At 42.4% G+C, this 15,277-nt stretch overlaps 1 protein-coding gene across 1 annotated transcript in view; it reads right to left on the bottom strand.

Moving 5' to 3' along the window:
• Window positions 1-15,277, bottom strand: part of timeless (timeless circadian clock) — a gene marked incomplete at its 5' end in the record, with an annotated part of 41,209 nt that overhangs the window by 13,307 nt on the left and 12,625 nt on the right. Inside the window, 11 exons of the mRNA XM_080728531.1 lie at window positions 329-397; window positions 1,921-2,191; window positions 3,654-3,823; window positions 5,125-5,210; window positions 5,352-5,475; window positions 7,320-7,405; window positions 8,077-8,216; window positions 9,615-9,816; window positions 10,141-10,264; window positions 10,882-10,979; window positions 13,712-13,863. Coding sequence (XP_080584657.1) covers window positions 329-397; window positions 1,921-2,191; window positions 3,654-3,823; window positions 5,125-5,210; window positions 5,352-5,475; window positions 7,320-7,405; window positions 8,077-8,216; window positions 9,615-9,816; window positions 10,141-10,264; window positions 10,882-10,979; window positions 13,712-13,863 — 1,522 coding nt within the window. The remainder of the gene's footprint in view (window positions 1-328; window positions 398-1,920; window positions 2,192-3,653; window positions 3,824-5,124; window positions 5,211-5,351; window positions 5,476-7,319; window positions 7,406-8,076; window positions 8,217-9,614; window positions 9,817-10,140; window positions 10,265-10,881; window positions 10,980-13,711; window positions 13,864-15,277) is intronic.

The following is a 15,277-nucleotide window of genomic DNA, read 5'->3' as shown; positions in this document are numbered from 1 at the left end:
ACATACAAGGTTTTCACCCGACAATGACGATATCCTAATATGAATCAAAATTATCTAAGCATATAATATAGCTTGCTGCTTAGCATAAATGGAAAAGTAAAGATATTTTTAAATACATTTTTGTGAACAGAAATGCCAGCTTCCAAAATTCTGTTACTTATTTCGGGAGGTGTAGTTCCAGAATCTATATAGCATTCGGAGAATGTGGAATAAATGTCTGGCTACACGAGACTAAGTTTTAGGTAACAACACGAATCAGCCTGTTATAGCACCACCATGAGGCTGATTTGAAAAAATGTGTTGCACAACAGCATGGTTTTGAACTTACCATCTTCTTCACGGCTGTCTGCAGTCCGGTTCAGGCAGTTCTGGAGCCATAGCAACGGTCCACTCTTACCTGTTGGAGAAAATAATATTAAACCAAGAGTGTTTTTTCGTAAATTAACGCCCTACTAAAGCATCACACAAAAATAGCAGATCCGCAAGCTAGAGCTTGTAGATCCGCTACTTTTGATGCTTTTGTGTGACTGTATCAATGTAAACAGCTGTTAGGTAAGAAATAAGTAATTCACCCCCAAAATTACTTTTTTCTATTGATTACTCACGCCATGGAGACTTGAGTTCAATATATATATATATTTTTTTTTATCGCATTCCTAAGACAATAATTTGATTACAATAAATTTACCCCCATTGATTTCGGATGGGGATCCAAATGCATTTGGGTCCCCATTCGGAATGAATGGGGGTAAATTTACTATAATACTTTTTTGGGCAACTGGGGACTTGTTTCCATTGTGTCCTATTTACTCAATGAAGTCAACACATAACACATTTTACACAATAACACACATCATCAACAATATAAACACTATATGTACAAAGGAGAACACGCTAAAACGGCAACAGTCAGTGAATGACTTTCGATGGGAATTTACTTTTATCTTCCCTTGTGATAGATGTTATTCAAGGCCAATTTGGAAATAGACCAGTGTTACACATCCTTTAATGCAGTGGTCCTTAACCTTTTCAGGCCGTGACCCCCAAAATAATCGAATTTTAACTGGGGACCCCCCATCCTGATGAAGCATTACAATTTGTATAACACGGTTCTACATGCTCAAAATGCCTCGCAACGCCTCTAATATTTGACAATTTGGCCAATGTTTAATTTTAAAGGTATTAAAATGTCCTTAAATTGTCACTTTAGAAATGTGCAGATACCCTCTATACACTTAAACTTTATGTCGGTCTGTTTACTGTTGAGTGAGAAAACAACATTTCACATTAAGCCAATCATCTGGGGACCCCCCAAAATAATTTGAGGACTCCCCTGGGGGTCCCGACACACAGGTTGAGAACCACTGCTTTAATGAATGGTGTCAGGACATTCCACATGTTGGTAGCAGAGTAGTAGACTGAGAACCATCACGGCGCTCTGATCATAAAGCTCATGCGACTTTCAGGATTCCCACACATTTTTACCAATTCATTTCCAAAACTTTTCCAGAATATTTAACCCAATTTCTAGGACTATATAACAATAATTCAGCTCAATAACAAGTCGCTTACTCCTATGCGCAATGCCCAAAGACAGGTAGTGTATGCCAGTGGTTCTCAACCTTTTCAGGCTGTGACCCCCGAAATAATCATGTTTTAACTGGGGACCCGGCACCCTGACGAGCACTAAGAGTTAAGGAATTTTGTATAACAGGGTTCTATTGTGAAAATAGCAGATCTACATGCTCACAACGCCTCGCAACGCGAGGCGTTGTGAGCATGTAGATCGGCTATTTTCACAATTTCTGCCTCTAATATTTGACAATTTGGCCCATGTTTAATTTGTCATTTCAGAGGTATTATTCAAAATATTTCCTGGAATTTCATGACCGTGGGAACCCTGGACCTTTGCCCTCTCACCTTGGTCTTGCAGATCTCTCGCCATGGCCTCCACGTCCGTGCTCCTTCTCCCCGCTGAGGAGGAGGTGAGGCCGCGCCTCCTCCCTGCGTCTCCTCCTGGCGCAGTACCTCTCTCCTCCTCATGGCGGAGCTCCTCTCCTCCTCCTCCTCCGTCACTCTCCTCAGAGTCTGCGTCTTCTTCCTCCTCTTCCTCCTCCTCCTCCTCCTCCTCCTCTTCGTCCTCCTGGTCTATGGGATCTTGGGTCAGTCCGGACAGGAACTCCTCTTCACTCTGATGACACGCAACACCGTTTCCGTTTCTCAAAACTTTCACATTTCAAGGTCTTCCCTTAACTCTTTGACAGTGTATAAATGGAACCAAATGTACCTGTTAGGGTTCATTTGGTTCCATTTGTACACTGACAGAGTTGCAATCTTGAATGGGTCAATTTAGACCGCCCTAAAGGAACCCACAGAGTCCTTTAAATCCACTTTGAGAACCACTGACTTGCAACACTACATCAATGGTTTTTCATAGCAGGTATGAAAGGATTCAAGCACATAAATCACCCTGACAAGCACTTGGAATTGCATAGGCATTACATTTAGTTTGACTCTGATCCACAGATAAATACTGTGAAAATAGACGATCTGCAAGCTCTACAATTGCGTTGTGAGCTTGTAGATCACCAATAAAAAAGAAAAGAAAATGAGCTTCTTTCTTAGGTAATATTTCACAATTTGGCCAATGTTTGACCATTTCTTATAGTATGGTTTGTTGAAAAGTTCTATTGTTAGTTTGACCCATTCTGATGCCCTTTAATCCTATAAACATGACAGTAATGGAGACTTTACCATTCCCCTTCCAGAACTATAAACATGACAGACATGGAGACTTTGGATGGAATTAGAGGCTGAAAAACAGCCAAAAAGGGCATGCACGTCCAAGAAGCCATGTAGGCTGGGTGCTGAACTAAAAAACAGTATGCAATACTTCCTCAGACCCGAGGAAGAGCCGCCGGGATCGAAACGTTACCAAGTAAACTTGAAATGTGGGAGCAGCAAATTTGGTGTGTGGACCCATTTAGGCCTAGAATTATTGAATGCTTTAACCAGTGAAAAATAGCAGATATACAAGCTCACAGCACGGCACCGAGTGCCGTGCTGCAAGCTTGTAGATCTGCTATTTTTGAAAAAGTTGTGAAAATGTGTGCAAATCTTTGAATATATGTATTTTCAAAGCGAACGTTTGTAACTCAAAATTTTGCTTCTGGGTGGTCCCTGGAAATAAATATTTTGAGATGGGGGTCCCTGGCCAAATAAATATAATTTTGGGGGTCCTTCACATGAAAAGGTTTGAGAACCACTGACATAGCAGTCTCTCAAGAACAGACTAACTGAGCTCCAGTTAAGTGAAAAGGGCCTTTTCGTTGACAATGGCTGGCCAGATTGCTGTCATAGAAACATAGGTTTTTCAAAAAATCTTAGAAGGATTCAAAAGACACTTATAGAATCGGGTCAAAATTCTAATTTTCACGATTTTTCAAAAATAGCAGATCTACAAGCTTGCAGCGCGGCACTCGGTGCCGCGCTGTGAGCTTGTATATCTGCTATTTTTCAATAGTTAAAGCATAAAACACAATAATGTGTACCCGTTCTGAATATTCCCCTCCCAGAGCTATAAACGTGACAGTGATGGAGACTTTACCATTCCCCTTCCAGAGCTATAAACGTGACAGTGATGGAGACTTTACCATTCCCCTTCCAGAGCTCTTCCCAGAACTCTTCTTCCCCTGAGCAGCAGAGCTTCTCTTCTTGTAGAGCTCCTTCCTGTCAGACACCAGACCCAGGCTGAGCAGCTTCTCCACCACGCGGGGACGAGAGCGCTTGGCTGTCAACTTCTTCATGATGTTTCCTAGGACATCTGCACACAGTACACACAAACTTTAACTTCTTCATGATGTTACCTAGGACAAAGTTTTGTTTCCTCCTCAACGTTACTGTTAGTCTCTGAACTCCACAACGTTACCGCTAGTCTCTGAACTCCAGAACTTTACCATTAGTCTCTGAACTACAGAACTTTACCATTAGAGTCTCTGAAATCAAGAACTTTACCATTAGTCTCTGAACTCCAGAACTTTACCATTAGTCTCTGAACTCCAGAACTTTACCATTAGTCTCTGAACTCCAGAACTTTACCATTAGTCTCTGAACTCCAGAACTTTACCATTAGAGTCTCTGAACTCCAGAACTTTACCATTAGTCTCTGAACTCAAGAACTGTACCATTAGTCTCTGAACTCCATAACTTTACCATTAGTCTCTGAACTCCAGAATTTTACCATTAGTCTCTGAAGTCCATAACTTTACCATTAGTCTCTGAACTCCACAACTTTACCATTAGTCTCTGAACTCCAGAACTTTACCATTAGTCTCTGAACTCAAGAACTGTACCATTAGTCTCTGAACTCCATAACCTTACCATTAGTCTCTGAACTCCAGAACTTTACCATTAGTCTCTGAAGTCCATAACTTTACCATTAGTCTCTGAACTCCACAACTTTACCATTAGTCTCTGAACTCCACAACTTTACCATTAGTCTCTGAACTCAAGAACTGTACCATTAGTCTCTGAACTCCATAACTTTACCATTAGTCTCTGAACTCCAGAACTTTACCATTAGTCTCTGAAGTCCATAACTTTACCATTAGTCTCTGAACTCCATAACTTTACCATTAGAGTCTCTGAACTCCATAACTTTACCATTAGTCTCTGAACTCCAGAACTTTACCATTAGTCTCTGAACTCCAGAACTTTACCATTAGTCTCTGAACTCCAGAACTTTGCCATTAGTCTCTGAACTCCAGAACTTTACCATTAGTCTCTGAACTCCATAACTGTACCATTAGTCTCTGAACTCCAGAACTTTACCATTAGTCTCTGAACTCCAGAACTTTACCATTAGTCTCTGAACTCCAGAACTTTACCATTAGTCTCTGAACTCCATAACTTTACCATTAGAGTCTCTGAACTCCATAACTTTACCATTAGAGTCTCTGAACTCCATAACTTTACCATTAGAGTCTCTGAACTCCATAACCTTACCATTAGAGTCTCTGAACTCCAGAACTTTACCATTAGAGTCTCTGAACTCCATAACTTTACCATTAGAGTCTCTGAACTCCATAACTTTACCATTAGAGTCTCTGAACTCCAGAACTTTACCATTAGAGTCTCTGAACTCCTCGTAGAGGATCTGCAGCTCTTCTTCCTGGTCTTCAGTCCAAAGAACGATACGAGTGCCTTTGCCCCTAGTGGGGGGACAAAAAAGGAAAAAACCTATAAACGAATCGTTTTTATGAACAAAATCAACAGCCAAAATCGATGTATATTATATCCAAACATATCCAAAACATTTGATTCATGGACCATGATCTCCAGACAGAACTTACTTCTGTTTCTTCAGCTCCTTGGCGCTGCTCACCAGACCCATGGTCACCATCTGGACCACCACCTGACGACGTGTACGCTGGCTGTTGCTTAGCAACGGAATCAGAGTCTCCACGATGTCTGGAACTGAGGAGAGGCATTGGTGGGAGGAGGTACTCGAGTTACTGAGGTCAAAGTAGCAAATATACCACCATGTAGGAATACTAATAATAATCAACTTTATTAGGGGGAAGGAAACACTAAGAAAAGGCTAAAACTGAGGAATAAAGTGGTTCATTTAATTAATATAAACTTAATTCATGAATGCATGTCTTGCAATAATAATCATAATCATATTCTACAAAATGGAAATATAAAATGATCATGAAGTGGAAATGTTCAAGAGAAAATACCTCAAAATTGTATTGAGTATAATTGCGAAATCTGTAGGAGCAGTGTCCAAAAATGTGTTTGAAAAAATCGGCCTGATGGTGGCGCTATATGGGACAGATCCATGTTGATGACATGAGTGTAGACATACTGTGTACCGATTTGCGTGATTTTAGGGCAAGGTCTGTAGGAGCAGTGTCCAAAAATGTGTTTTAAAAAATCGGCCTGAAGGTGGCGCTAAATGGGACAGATCCATGTTGATGACATGAGTGTAGACATAATGTGTACCGATTTGCGTGATTTTAGGGCAAAAATTGTAGGAGCTGTGTCCATAAATGTGTTTTGCAAGAATCTGCCTCATGGTGGCGCTAGAAGAGGGTCAAGTGAGAATTGATGGGTGTGGTTTGGCAGGCAAGGAGTGTGTGTGCAAAATTTGGCATGGATCGGGGCAAAGGTTGCGGAGATATGAGCAGGGCAAAAGTGTGACGTGTGACAGACAGACTGACGGACTGACTGACGGACAGCTGGTCGAGGTTTTGATAGTAACTGCGACCTGGCAGTCGCAATAACACAAATCGGTACACAGTATGTCTACACTCATGTCATCAACATGGATCTGTCCCATATAGCGCCACCATCAGGCTGATTGTTTCAAACCCATTTTTGGACACTGCTCCTACACATTTTGCCCTAAAATCCCGATTAGGGAGTCTTACTGGTATTATATTACCCTGTCTGTCAGGTGGATGTCCAAAACTGTTACTTTTCAGGATTAAAATTCAGAAACAGCAAAATCTACAAGCTGTTTCGAGCTTGCAGATCTCCTGCTTTTTGTGTGACGCTGTAGTATGATCAACTAGGGGTGTTCTTTTATGAAAACAACTGTTAGACTATGGAGCAAAGAAGAGGCTATAGTACTTTAGTACTGCAGAGGGTGAGCGTTCAGAGCCACTATAATGTGTAACATGTTTAAAAGCTCCTATCTGTTCGATTTATGTCCTGGTGTCTGAACCCTGGGAGGACCTACATTAAAGCTATACTATGGAAGTTGCTCAACTACTGGTCAGTAGTAGCTCCTACACCAGCATAAACACTGTTTCTGAGGCAAGCTACTTCCTGAAGAGACGGCAAGACGCGCTGTGATTGTCCGGTAGTGTATGATCCGCGCTGTGATTGGCCAACGTATATACAACGTATACGGAAAGATGCAGATGACATAATTTTGCAGCGAAATCCAGTCCCCGGCCAGGATCATAGAAAACATATTTACAGAAGGCTGGGTGGGAGTTGGTGTTCTAAAACTTTAGCGATTTCATAGTTAGGACAATTTTAAGATTAGTTTTATTGGAAAAGTTACATAGTATAATACAGCTGAGACTACTTTTTTTCCACTAACAAAAACAAAATAAAAACAAAACAAAACTAAGCTATGATGACTATGAACTTGACTAAAATGTTATGGAGTTGAGAAGAGTAAGTCATTTTATGCTTGGCTAGTGAACAGTATGTGGGTGTCATGCTCCGAAAATAGCCGGTCTACCAGATCACTCATCACAAAAAGCTTGTGATATGAGAGAAGGAGACCACACACACACACACACCATCATCGTCCCGGTGCTCGTCGTACAGCCGCTGCAGCTCCTCTTCCTCCTCTGGGGTCCACGACGCCTTTGAGCCCTCTCCCTCTCTGTCACAGCAACAGTATGAGACATATTTACAATTCACAATTTGAGCTTTAACCCATTCAGAACGGGTACACATTATTGTGTATCATTATTTTATGCTTTAACTATTGAAAGATATACAAGCTCACAAGCTTGTAGATCTGCTATTTTTGAAAAATCGTGAAAATTTGAATTTTTACCAGATTCTATAAGTGTCTTTTGAATCCTTCTAAGATTTTTTGTCAGCAACCTGGCTAGCCGTCGTCAAAGAAAAGGTCCTTTTCACTTAAATGGAGCTCATTAGTCTGTTCTTGAGAGACTACTATGTCAGTGGTTCTCAAACCTTTTCATGTGAAGGACCCCCAAAATGATATGTATTTGGCCACGGACCCCCATCTCAAAATATTTAGTTCCAGGGACCCCCCCAGAAGCAAAATTTGAGTTACAAACGTTCGCTTTGAAAATACATATATTCAAAGATTTGCACAAATTTTCACGACTTTTTCAAAAATAGCAGATCTACAAGCTCACGCGCTGTGAGCTTGTATATCTGCTATTTTTCACTGGTTAAAGCATTCAATAATTCTAGGCCTATCAGATACTGATGATATGATCAAGAAGGGCATTCAGTTGCTGGAAAAAAACACACAAGAAGGTATGCTATGCATATAAACAACATAAACAGAACACCCACCCATCCTTGGCGTATCCTTCCGTCATCTCGCGGACGGCCCCGACATTCTTCCAGAACAGCAGCTCCACAAAGGCCTTGTTATTGGTCGCTGCGAGCGCGAAGAAACGTTTCAGCACGAATTTGGAAAAGGTGACAAGCTCCTGTGGAGAGAGAGGGAAACAACCTTCTGTTAAGTCAGTGGGTCCGAAAAGGCAAATTACTTTGTGCAATATTGTTTTCTCACTCAACAGTAAACAAACCAACATACAGTATAAATGTATACAGGCTATCTGCACTATTATCCTCCTATATAATTCTACAGATCTCTCCTCAATCTGAATTTGCACGCAGGCATCGACCATTAGCATATGCATAGTTTTTCACTTTCCCAAAACGTAAGCCGTTTATTGGTGTTTTTATGTCAACACTGGCGATTCTGAGTTCGGGCTATGGGATCCATCTTCGCCATGGTTTCAGCCCCACAAGGTATGGGATGGCTGCTGCCCAGCTGCTCGCTAGCCTGCAAACGTAAAAGGACTTTCATTCACGGCCGCGTCCACAAACACTGCGCTTTATTATGAGCAGGACAGAGCTTTGGATGTCATCTTCACAACAATGTGTGCCTAATCCAAACTCTGCACGTACTGGGTATATGCATCAGCTGCAGAGTCATAAGGTTCTTATACCTTATATGAATCTGCAGCAGGGTCATAAGGATCATAAGGATCTTATACCTTATATCAGGGGTCTTCAACAGGGGGTGCGGGACCCCTAGGGGGTCCTCAGAGTTACTACAGGGGGTCCTCCAAATTTTTGTGTGATCTTTGAACCCTAGTGTCCTTATTCTGAGAACTTCTGCGAGGCGTTGTGAGCTTGTAGATATTTTTGGCAAAGAGCTTTGGTGTAGAGGGGGAAAAGAGCAGACTAAGTACAGAGTGAAAGGTCAACTTTATTAAGTATTGGTTCAAGTGTTTAAATATCTGAAAACACAAGTTGACATGAATCCAAAATACACTGATGATCGATCGTGCTGTCAAACGATGAAACTATATGGAATCCATGAACAGGTTGTGGGGGTCCCTGCTTCATCTGTCTCTCAACTAAGGGGTCCTCGGCCTGAAAACGTTGAAGACCCCTGCCTTATATGCATCAGCTGCAGAGCCATAAGGATCATAAGGTAACTTATATGCATCAGCAGCAGGGTCATAAGGACCATAAGGTACCTTATATGCATCAGCAGCAGGGCCATAAGGATCATAAGGTACCTTATATGCATCAGCAGCATGGTCATAAGGATCATAAGGTACCTTATATGCATCAGCTGCAGGGTCATAAGGAGCATAAGGTACCTTATATGCATCAGCTGCAGGGTCATAAGGAGCATAAGGTACCTTATATGCATCAGCTGCAGGGTCATAAGGAGCATAAGGTACCTTATATGCATCAGCTGCAGGGTCATAAGGAGCATAAGGTACCTTATATGCATCAGCAGCAGGGTCATAAGGATCATAAGGTACCTTATATGCATCAGCAGCAGGGTCATAAGGATCATAAGGTACCTTATATGCATCAGCAGCAGGGTCACTGAGGATCTTGTTGAAGAGGTGGAACACTGACAGCTGGAACATCAGGGCTTCCATCTTCAGGTCGACGGCCAGGCGGTGCAGCATGCGGGCGATGCAGTGGTTGGTGTGAGGAGAGTTCTGGGAGTAGGACTTGAGCATGAGCAGGTAGGGCTGCACGATGTTGGGAGCGGCGAACCTACAACATAAACAACACAATGAATGAGGAGGTAGGGCTGGATGATGTTAGGTTTTCTAGGCAAGTGAAAAGAAGCGATGTACTGTAATAAGAATGAAAAGAGTCCGCACACCTATTGAGGCTCCCAAGCGTATGTTTACTTCAAATAAACATACGTTTGGGAGCATCAATGTGTGCCGACTCTTTATATTCTTATGCTGTTTGTGTTTTTGGTCCAGCACCCAGTCTAATAGGCTTTGGATGTGTACGTCGTCTTTTGGCATTTTTTCAGCCTCTGTTTCAAAGTTACATTGTTTTCCCTGAATAAAATAAATGGTCCCTCACCGTTTGATGAAGTCCAGGAAGTTGAAGTCTGTCTCCAACACCTGGACCGTTTCCATCTCTTCCTCCAGCAGCTCCGCTCCATCATCATCTTCATCAGCCTCTGGCTCGGGAGGAGGGGCGGGCCCTGGAATAAAAACAAAAAATAACGCATTTTTATGTCTTTATTTAGTGACAGGAAATGCCAGGAGAGAGAGAGAGAGAGAGAGAGAGAGAGAGAGAGAGAGAGAGATGGGCCTCAGGTCATTAAGACTTCAATTCTCTGCAAGCAGATAAAAACATGAAGCGTTGTTAGTTGGCTATTAGTATTTTCTAATTCTAAACTTCAAACATATAATCACATGCCCAAAATTCTATAGGGTTTAGATTACTCTACCATTAATATTTTATATATGTCGATGAATTGAATACCAAGGACCTCCAACCGAAACAAGACTGCAAGGGCTTTTTTATGGTGTTCCTTTTATGTAGGGTGATTGACTGTACTACATATTTTGTTTTTGGATGTACTTGTTCTCCAGCTTTGTCTAAAGAAATATTCAAAAAATAAAAGTTCATGGTTTATTTGATTAAATCGATTAAATTGATTAGTTTGATATACTTCTGCAACCCCTAGTCAAAATGACCACTATGTGAATAATAGTTAATAAACATTTAAAAGAGGAGGGGTTTACTGGGCAAGCTGGCAAACATAATAATAATAATAAGGGTAATAATAATAATAATAAAAGAGGAGGGGTTTACTGGGCAGGTTGGCAAACAGGATCTGCTTGAGGAGTTCCAGTTCTTCTTCAGGTTCCACATCAGAGGAGCCAAACACGTCTCCTTCAGGCCACACCTCCCTGGAGAGGAGAAGAATGAAACCTTCATGTCAACATCCTGGACTCCACTCACCTTGCAGCTCTCACCATGGTACAGTAATGCTCACCTAGCAGCTCTCAGCATGGTACAGTAAAGCTCACCTAGCAGCTCTCAGCATGGTACAGTAATGCTCACCTAGCAGCTCTCAGCATGGTACAGTAAAGCTCACCTAGCAGCTCTCAGCATGGTACAGTAAAGCTCACCTAGCAGCTCTCAGCATGGTACAGTAAAGCTCACCTAGCAGCTCTCAGCATGGTACAGTAATGCTCATCTAGCAGCTCTCAGCATGGTACAGTAATGCTCACCTAGCAGCTCTCAGCATGGTACAGTAATGCTCACCTAGCAGCTCTCAGCATGGTACAGTAATGCTCACCTAGCAGCTCTCAGCATGGTACAGTAAAGCTCACCTAGCAGCTCTCAGCATGGTACAGTATTGCTCACCTAGCAGCTCTCAGCATGGTACAGTAATGCTCACCTAGCAGCTCTCAGCATGGTACAGTAAAGCTCACCTAGCAGCTCTCAGCATGGTACAGTAAAGCTCACCTAGCAGCTCTCAGCATGGTACAGTAATGCTCATCTAGCAGCTCTCAGCATGGTACAGTAATGCTCACCTAGCAGCTCTCAGCATGGTACAGTAATGCTCACCTAGCAGCTCTCAGCATGGTACAGTAATGCTCACCTAGCAGCTCTCAGCATGGTACAGTAAAGCTCACCTAGCAGCTCTCAGCATGGTACAGTATTGCTCACCTAGCAGCTCTCAGCATGGTACAGTAATGCTCACCTAGCAGCTCTCAGCATGGTACAGTAATGCTCACCTAGCAGCTCTCAGCATGGTACACAGGGTTCCCACACATTTTTACCAATTCATTTCCAAAACTTTTCCAGAATATTTAACCCAATTTCCAGGAGTATATAACAATAATTCAGCTCAATAAGAAGTCGCTTACTCCTATGCGCAATGCCCAAAGACAGGTAGTGTATGCCAGTGGTTCTCAACCTTTTCAGGCTGTAAATAATCATATTTTAACTGGGGACCCCCACCCTGACAAGCACTAAGAGTTGAGTTGTATAACACGTTTCTATAGTGAAAATAGCAGATCTACATGCTCACAACGCCTCGCAACGCGACGCGTTGTGAGCATGTAGATCGGCTATTTTCACAATTTCTGCCTCTAATATTTGACAATTTGTCATTTGTTTAATTTGTCATTTCAAAGGTATTAACAAAATCAATAACCAAAGACAATGCATAGCTATTTTTTCCAGGGCCTTCCAGGACCATTGATCAATTCCAAAACTTTTCCGGTACTGGAAAAATATTTGCAGGAATTTCATGAACGTGGGAACCCTGGGTACAGTAATGCTCACCTAGCAGCTCTCACCATGGTACAGTAATGCTCACCTAGCAGCTCTCACCATGGTACAGTAATGCTCACCTAGCAGCTCTCACCATGGTACAGTAATGCTCACCTAGCAGCTCTCACCATGGTACAGTAATGCTCACCTAGCAGCTCTCAGCATGGTACAGTAATGCTCACCTAGCAGCTCTCACCATGGTACAGTAATGCTCACCTAGCAGCTCTCAGCATGGTACAGTAATGCTCACCTAGCAGCTCTCACCATGGTACAGTAATGCTCACCTAGCAGCTCTCACCATGGTACACGGTGCAGTAATGCTCACCTAGCAGCTCTCAGCATGGTACAGTAATGCTCACCTAGCAGCTCTCACCATGGTACAGTAATGCTCACCTAGCAGCTCTCACCATGGTACAGTAATGCTCACCTAGCAGCTCTCAGCATGGTACAGTAATGCTCACCTAGCAGCTCTCAGCATGGTACAGTAATGCTCACCTAGCAGCTCTCACCATGGTACAGTAATGCTCACCTAGCAGCTCTCACCATGGTACAGTAATGCTCACCTAGCAGCTCTCACCATGGTACAGTAATGCTCACCTAGCAGCTCTCAGCATGGTACAGTAATGCTCACCTAGCAGCTCTCACCATGGTACAGTAATGCTCACCTAGCAGCTCTCACCATGGTACAGTAATGCTCACCTAGCAGCTCTCACCATGGTACAGTAATGCTCACCTAGCAGCTCTCAGCATGGTACAGTAATGCTCACCTAGCAGCTCTCAGCATGGTACACAGGGTTCCCACACATTTTTACCAATTAATTTCCAAAACTTTTCCAGAATATTTAACCCAATTTCCAGGACTATATAACAATAATTCAGCTCAATAAGAAGTCGCTTACTCCTATGCGCAATGCCCAAAGACAGGTAGTGTATGCCAGTGGTTCTCAACCTTTTCAGGCTGTAAATAATCATATTTTAACTGGGGACCCCCACCCTGACGAGCACTAAGAGTTGAGTTGTATAACACGTTTCTATTGTGAAAATAGCAGATCTACATGCTCGTTGCGAGGCGTAGATCGGCTATTTTCACAATTTCTGCCTCTAATATTTGACAATTTGTCATTTGTTTAATTTGTCATTTCAGAGGTATTAACAAAATCAATAAGCAAAAACAATGCATAGCTATTTTTTCCAGGACCTTCCAGGACCATTGATCAATTCCAAAACTTTCCCAGTACTGGAAAAATATTTTTCTAATTACAAAATATTTGCAGGAATTTCATGAACGTGGGAACCCTGGGTACAGTAATGCTCACCTAGCAGCTCTCACCATGGTACACGGTGCAGTAATGCTCACCTAGCAGCTCTCAGCAGCCCCAGGGCCTCCGGTCCCAGCCTGGCCAACAAAGCGTCCTGCAGCCTCACCATGGCCTCTGTCCTCTGCTCCTCTAGAGGGGTCTCTGAGGTGGGGTCAAAGGGCACGATGCTCTCCACCAGACCGTCCGACAGCTGCACAGAAATGGAGCAAAATGTTCAACCACTTATGAGCAAAGATATTCAATATTGAAGATACGCCATCCCAATTATGGAGGCACTAGAGGCAAAATGGTACACAAATCCTGCAAATGGTAAACAGTAAATTGTACATTTGTATGGCGCCTTTATCCAAAGCGCTTTTACAAAGATTGTGTATTACATTCTCACTCACACACAGATGGCGGAAATCAATTTTAGTATGAAAATCTTGTGAAGATTGTGTGGCTTGTGATGAGGGAGGGAGACCACAGATATAAAAAGCTAGATACCTCATTCGCCTCTGCAGTTCATTGGAGCGACGTGCAAAAATTGTAGTCTGGACTTCCTGGAAAAACTAAGGGACTGCTGCCAGTCAAGCGACTACTGGCCAATCACAGAGCGTCTTTTCCGGGACTTATCAATCCATCCATTTCCTGATGTTGCACGGCTGCGTGGCTCAGCTGTTCTTACAGGGTGCGTACGTTAAGACCCACCCCCACCTGCCTCTGATTGGCCTAGCAACTTCTGTATGTGTGACGCACGTGGAAGCGATGCACACAGATTCCCATGGTCCCCCGATACCTTTCTATGTCTATGGGGGAGACAGCCATAGCTTTACAATGTTGCAAACTACATGATTACTGCCTGGGGAAATAGATATAACCCTACCGCAAGGGGGATGACAGTAAAGTGAAAATGTAATGACTTCTAAGTACCAAAAGAATACCTGAGAAAAACAAACTATATGAGAAAAACTTGTCAAGCATTGGCCAAATTGTCAAATAGTGTAAGAAAGAGGCAAACATTAAAATAAAAAGCTATTTAAAATAGGTAAACCAGCTATTTTCAAAATCTGTGGAAACTAAATGTAAACTAAAACTAAATGTAATGCCTCAGCTATAACCCTAACCCTAATATGATCATTTTTGAGGGTCCCTAGTTCACATATAATTATTTGGGGGGGGGTTCCCAGCTTGAACATTGCGAGAACCACTGCCCTATACAACAGTTGTTGTGAAAGTATGACATCTGGTGGCTGAACGTTGTCTACTGCACATGTAACTACTTCTCTGTGTTTATGAAACCTGGCTAACAGATGTTGTTCTCTCATCTCTCGCCTTGTTTGAACTTTCTTAATAAAACTTTTACAGCTATGAAAAGGAGAGAAAAAAAAGACTTGTCTTCCACATAAAAAAAAAGAAACTGTCAACTGTTGTTGGCTGTGATGTGGAACATATTTACGGTTGGCAGAACTTAAGTTGGCATCCAGACATTTTGACATGCTTATAGCTGATTTAGAGGATGTGGCTTCTTTTGCTCTTGAGCAACTTTACAGTCTGTTTGAAGCCAGGGGCTCTTTTTGGAGAAAAGCTCTCACAGGAATTAAAGCAAAATTCAATCTCAAGAC

Source organism: Nannobrachium achirus (genome assembly GCF_963921795.1).
Source record: "Nannobrachium achirus genome assembly, chromosome: 6".
Taxonomy (NCBI): domain Eukaryota; kingdom Metazoa; phylum Chordata; class Actinopteri; order Myctophiformes; family Myctophidae; genus Nannobrachium; species Nannobrachium achirus.
This window is presented reverse-complemented; position numbering and strand designations above follow the sequence as displayed.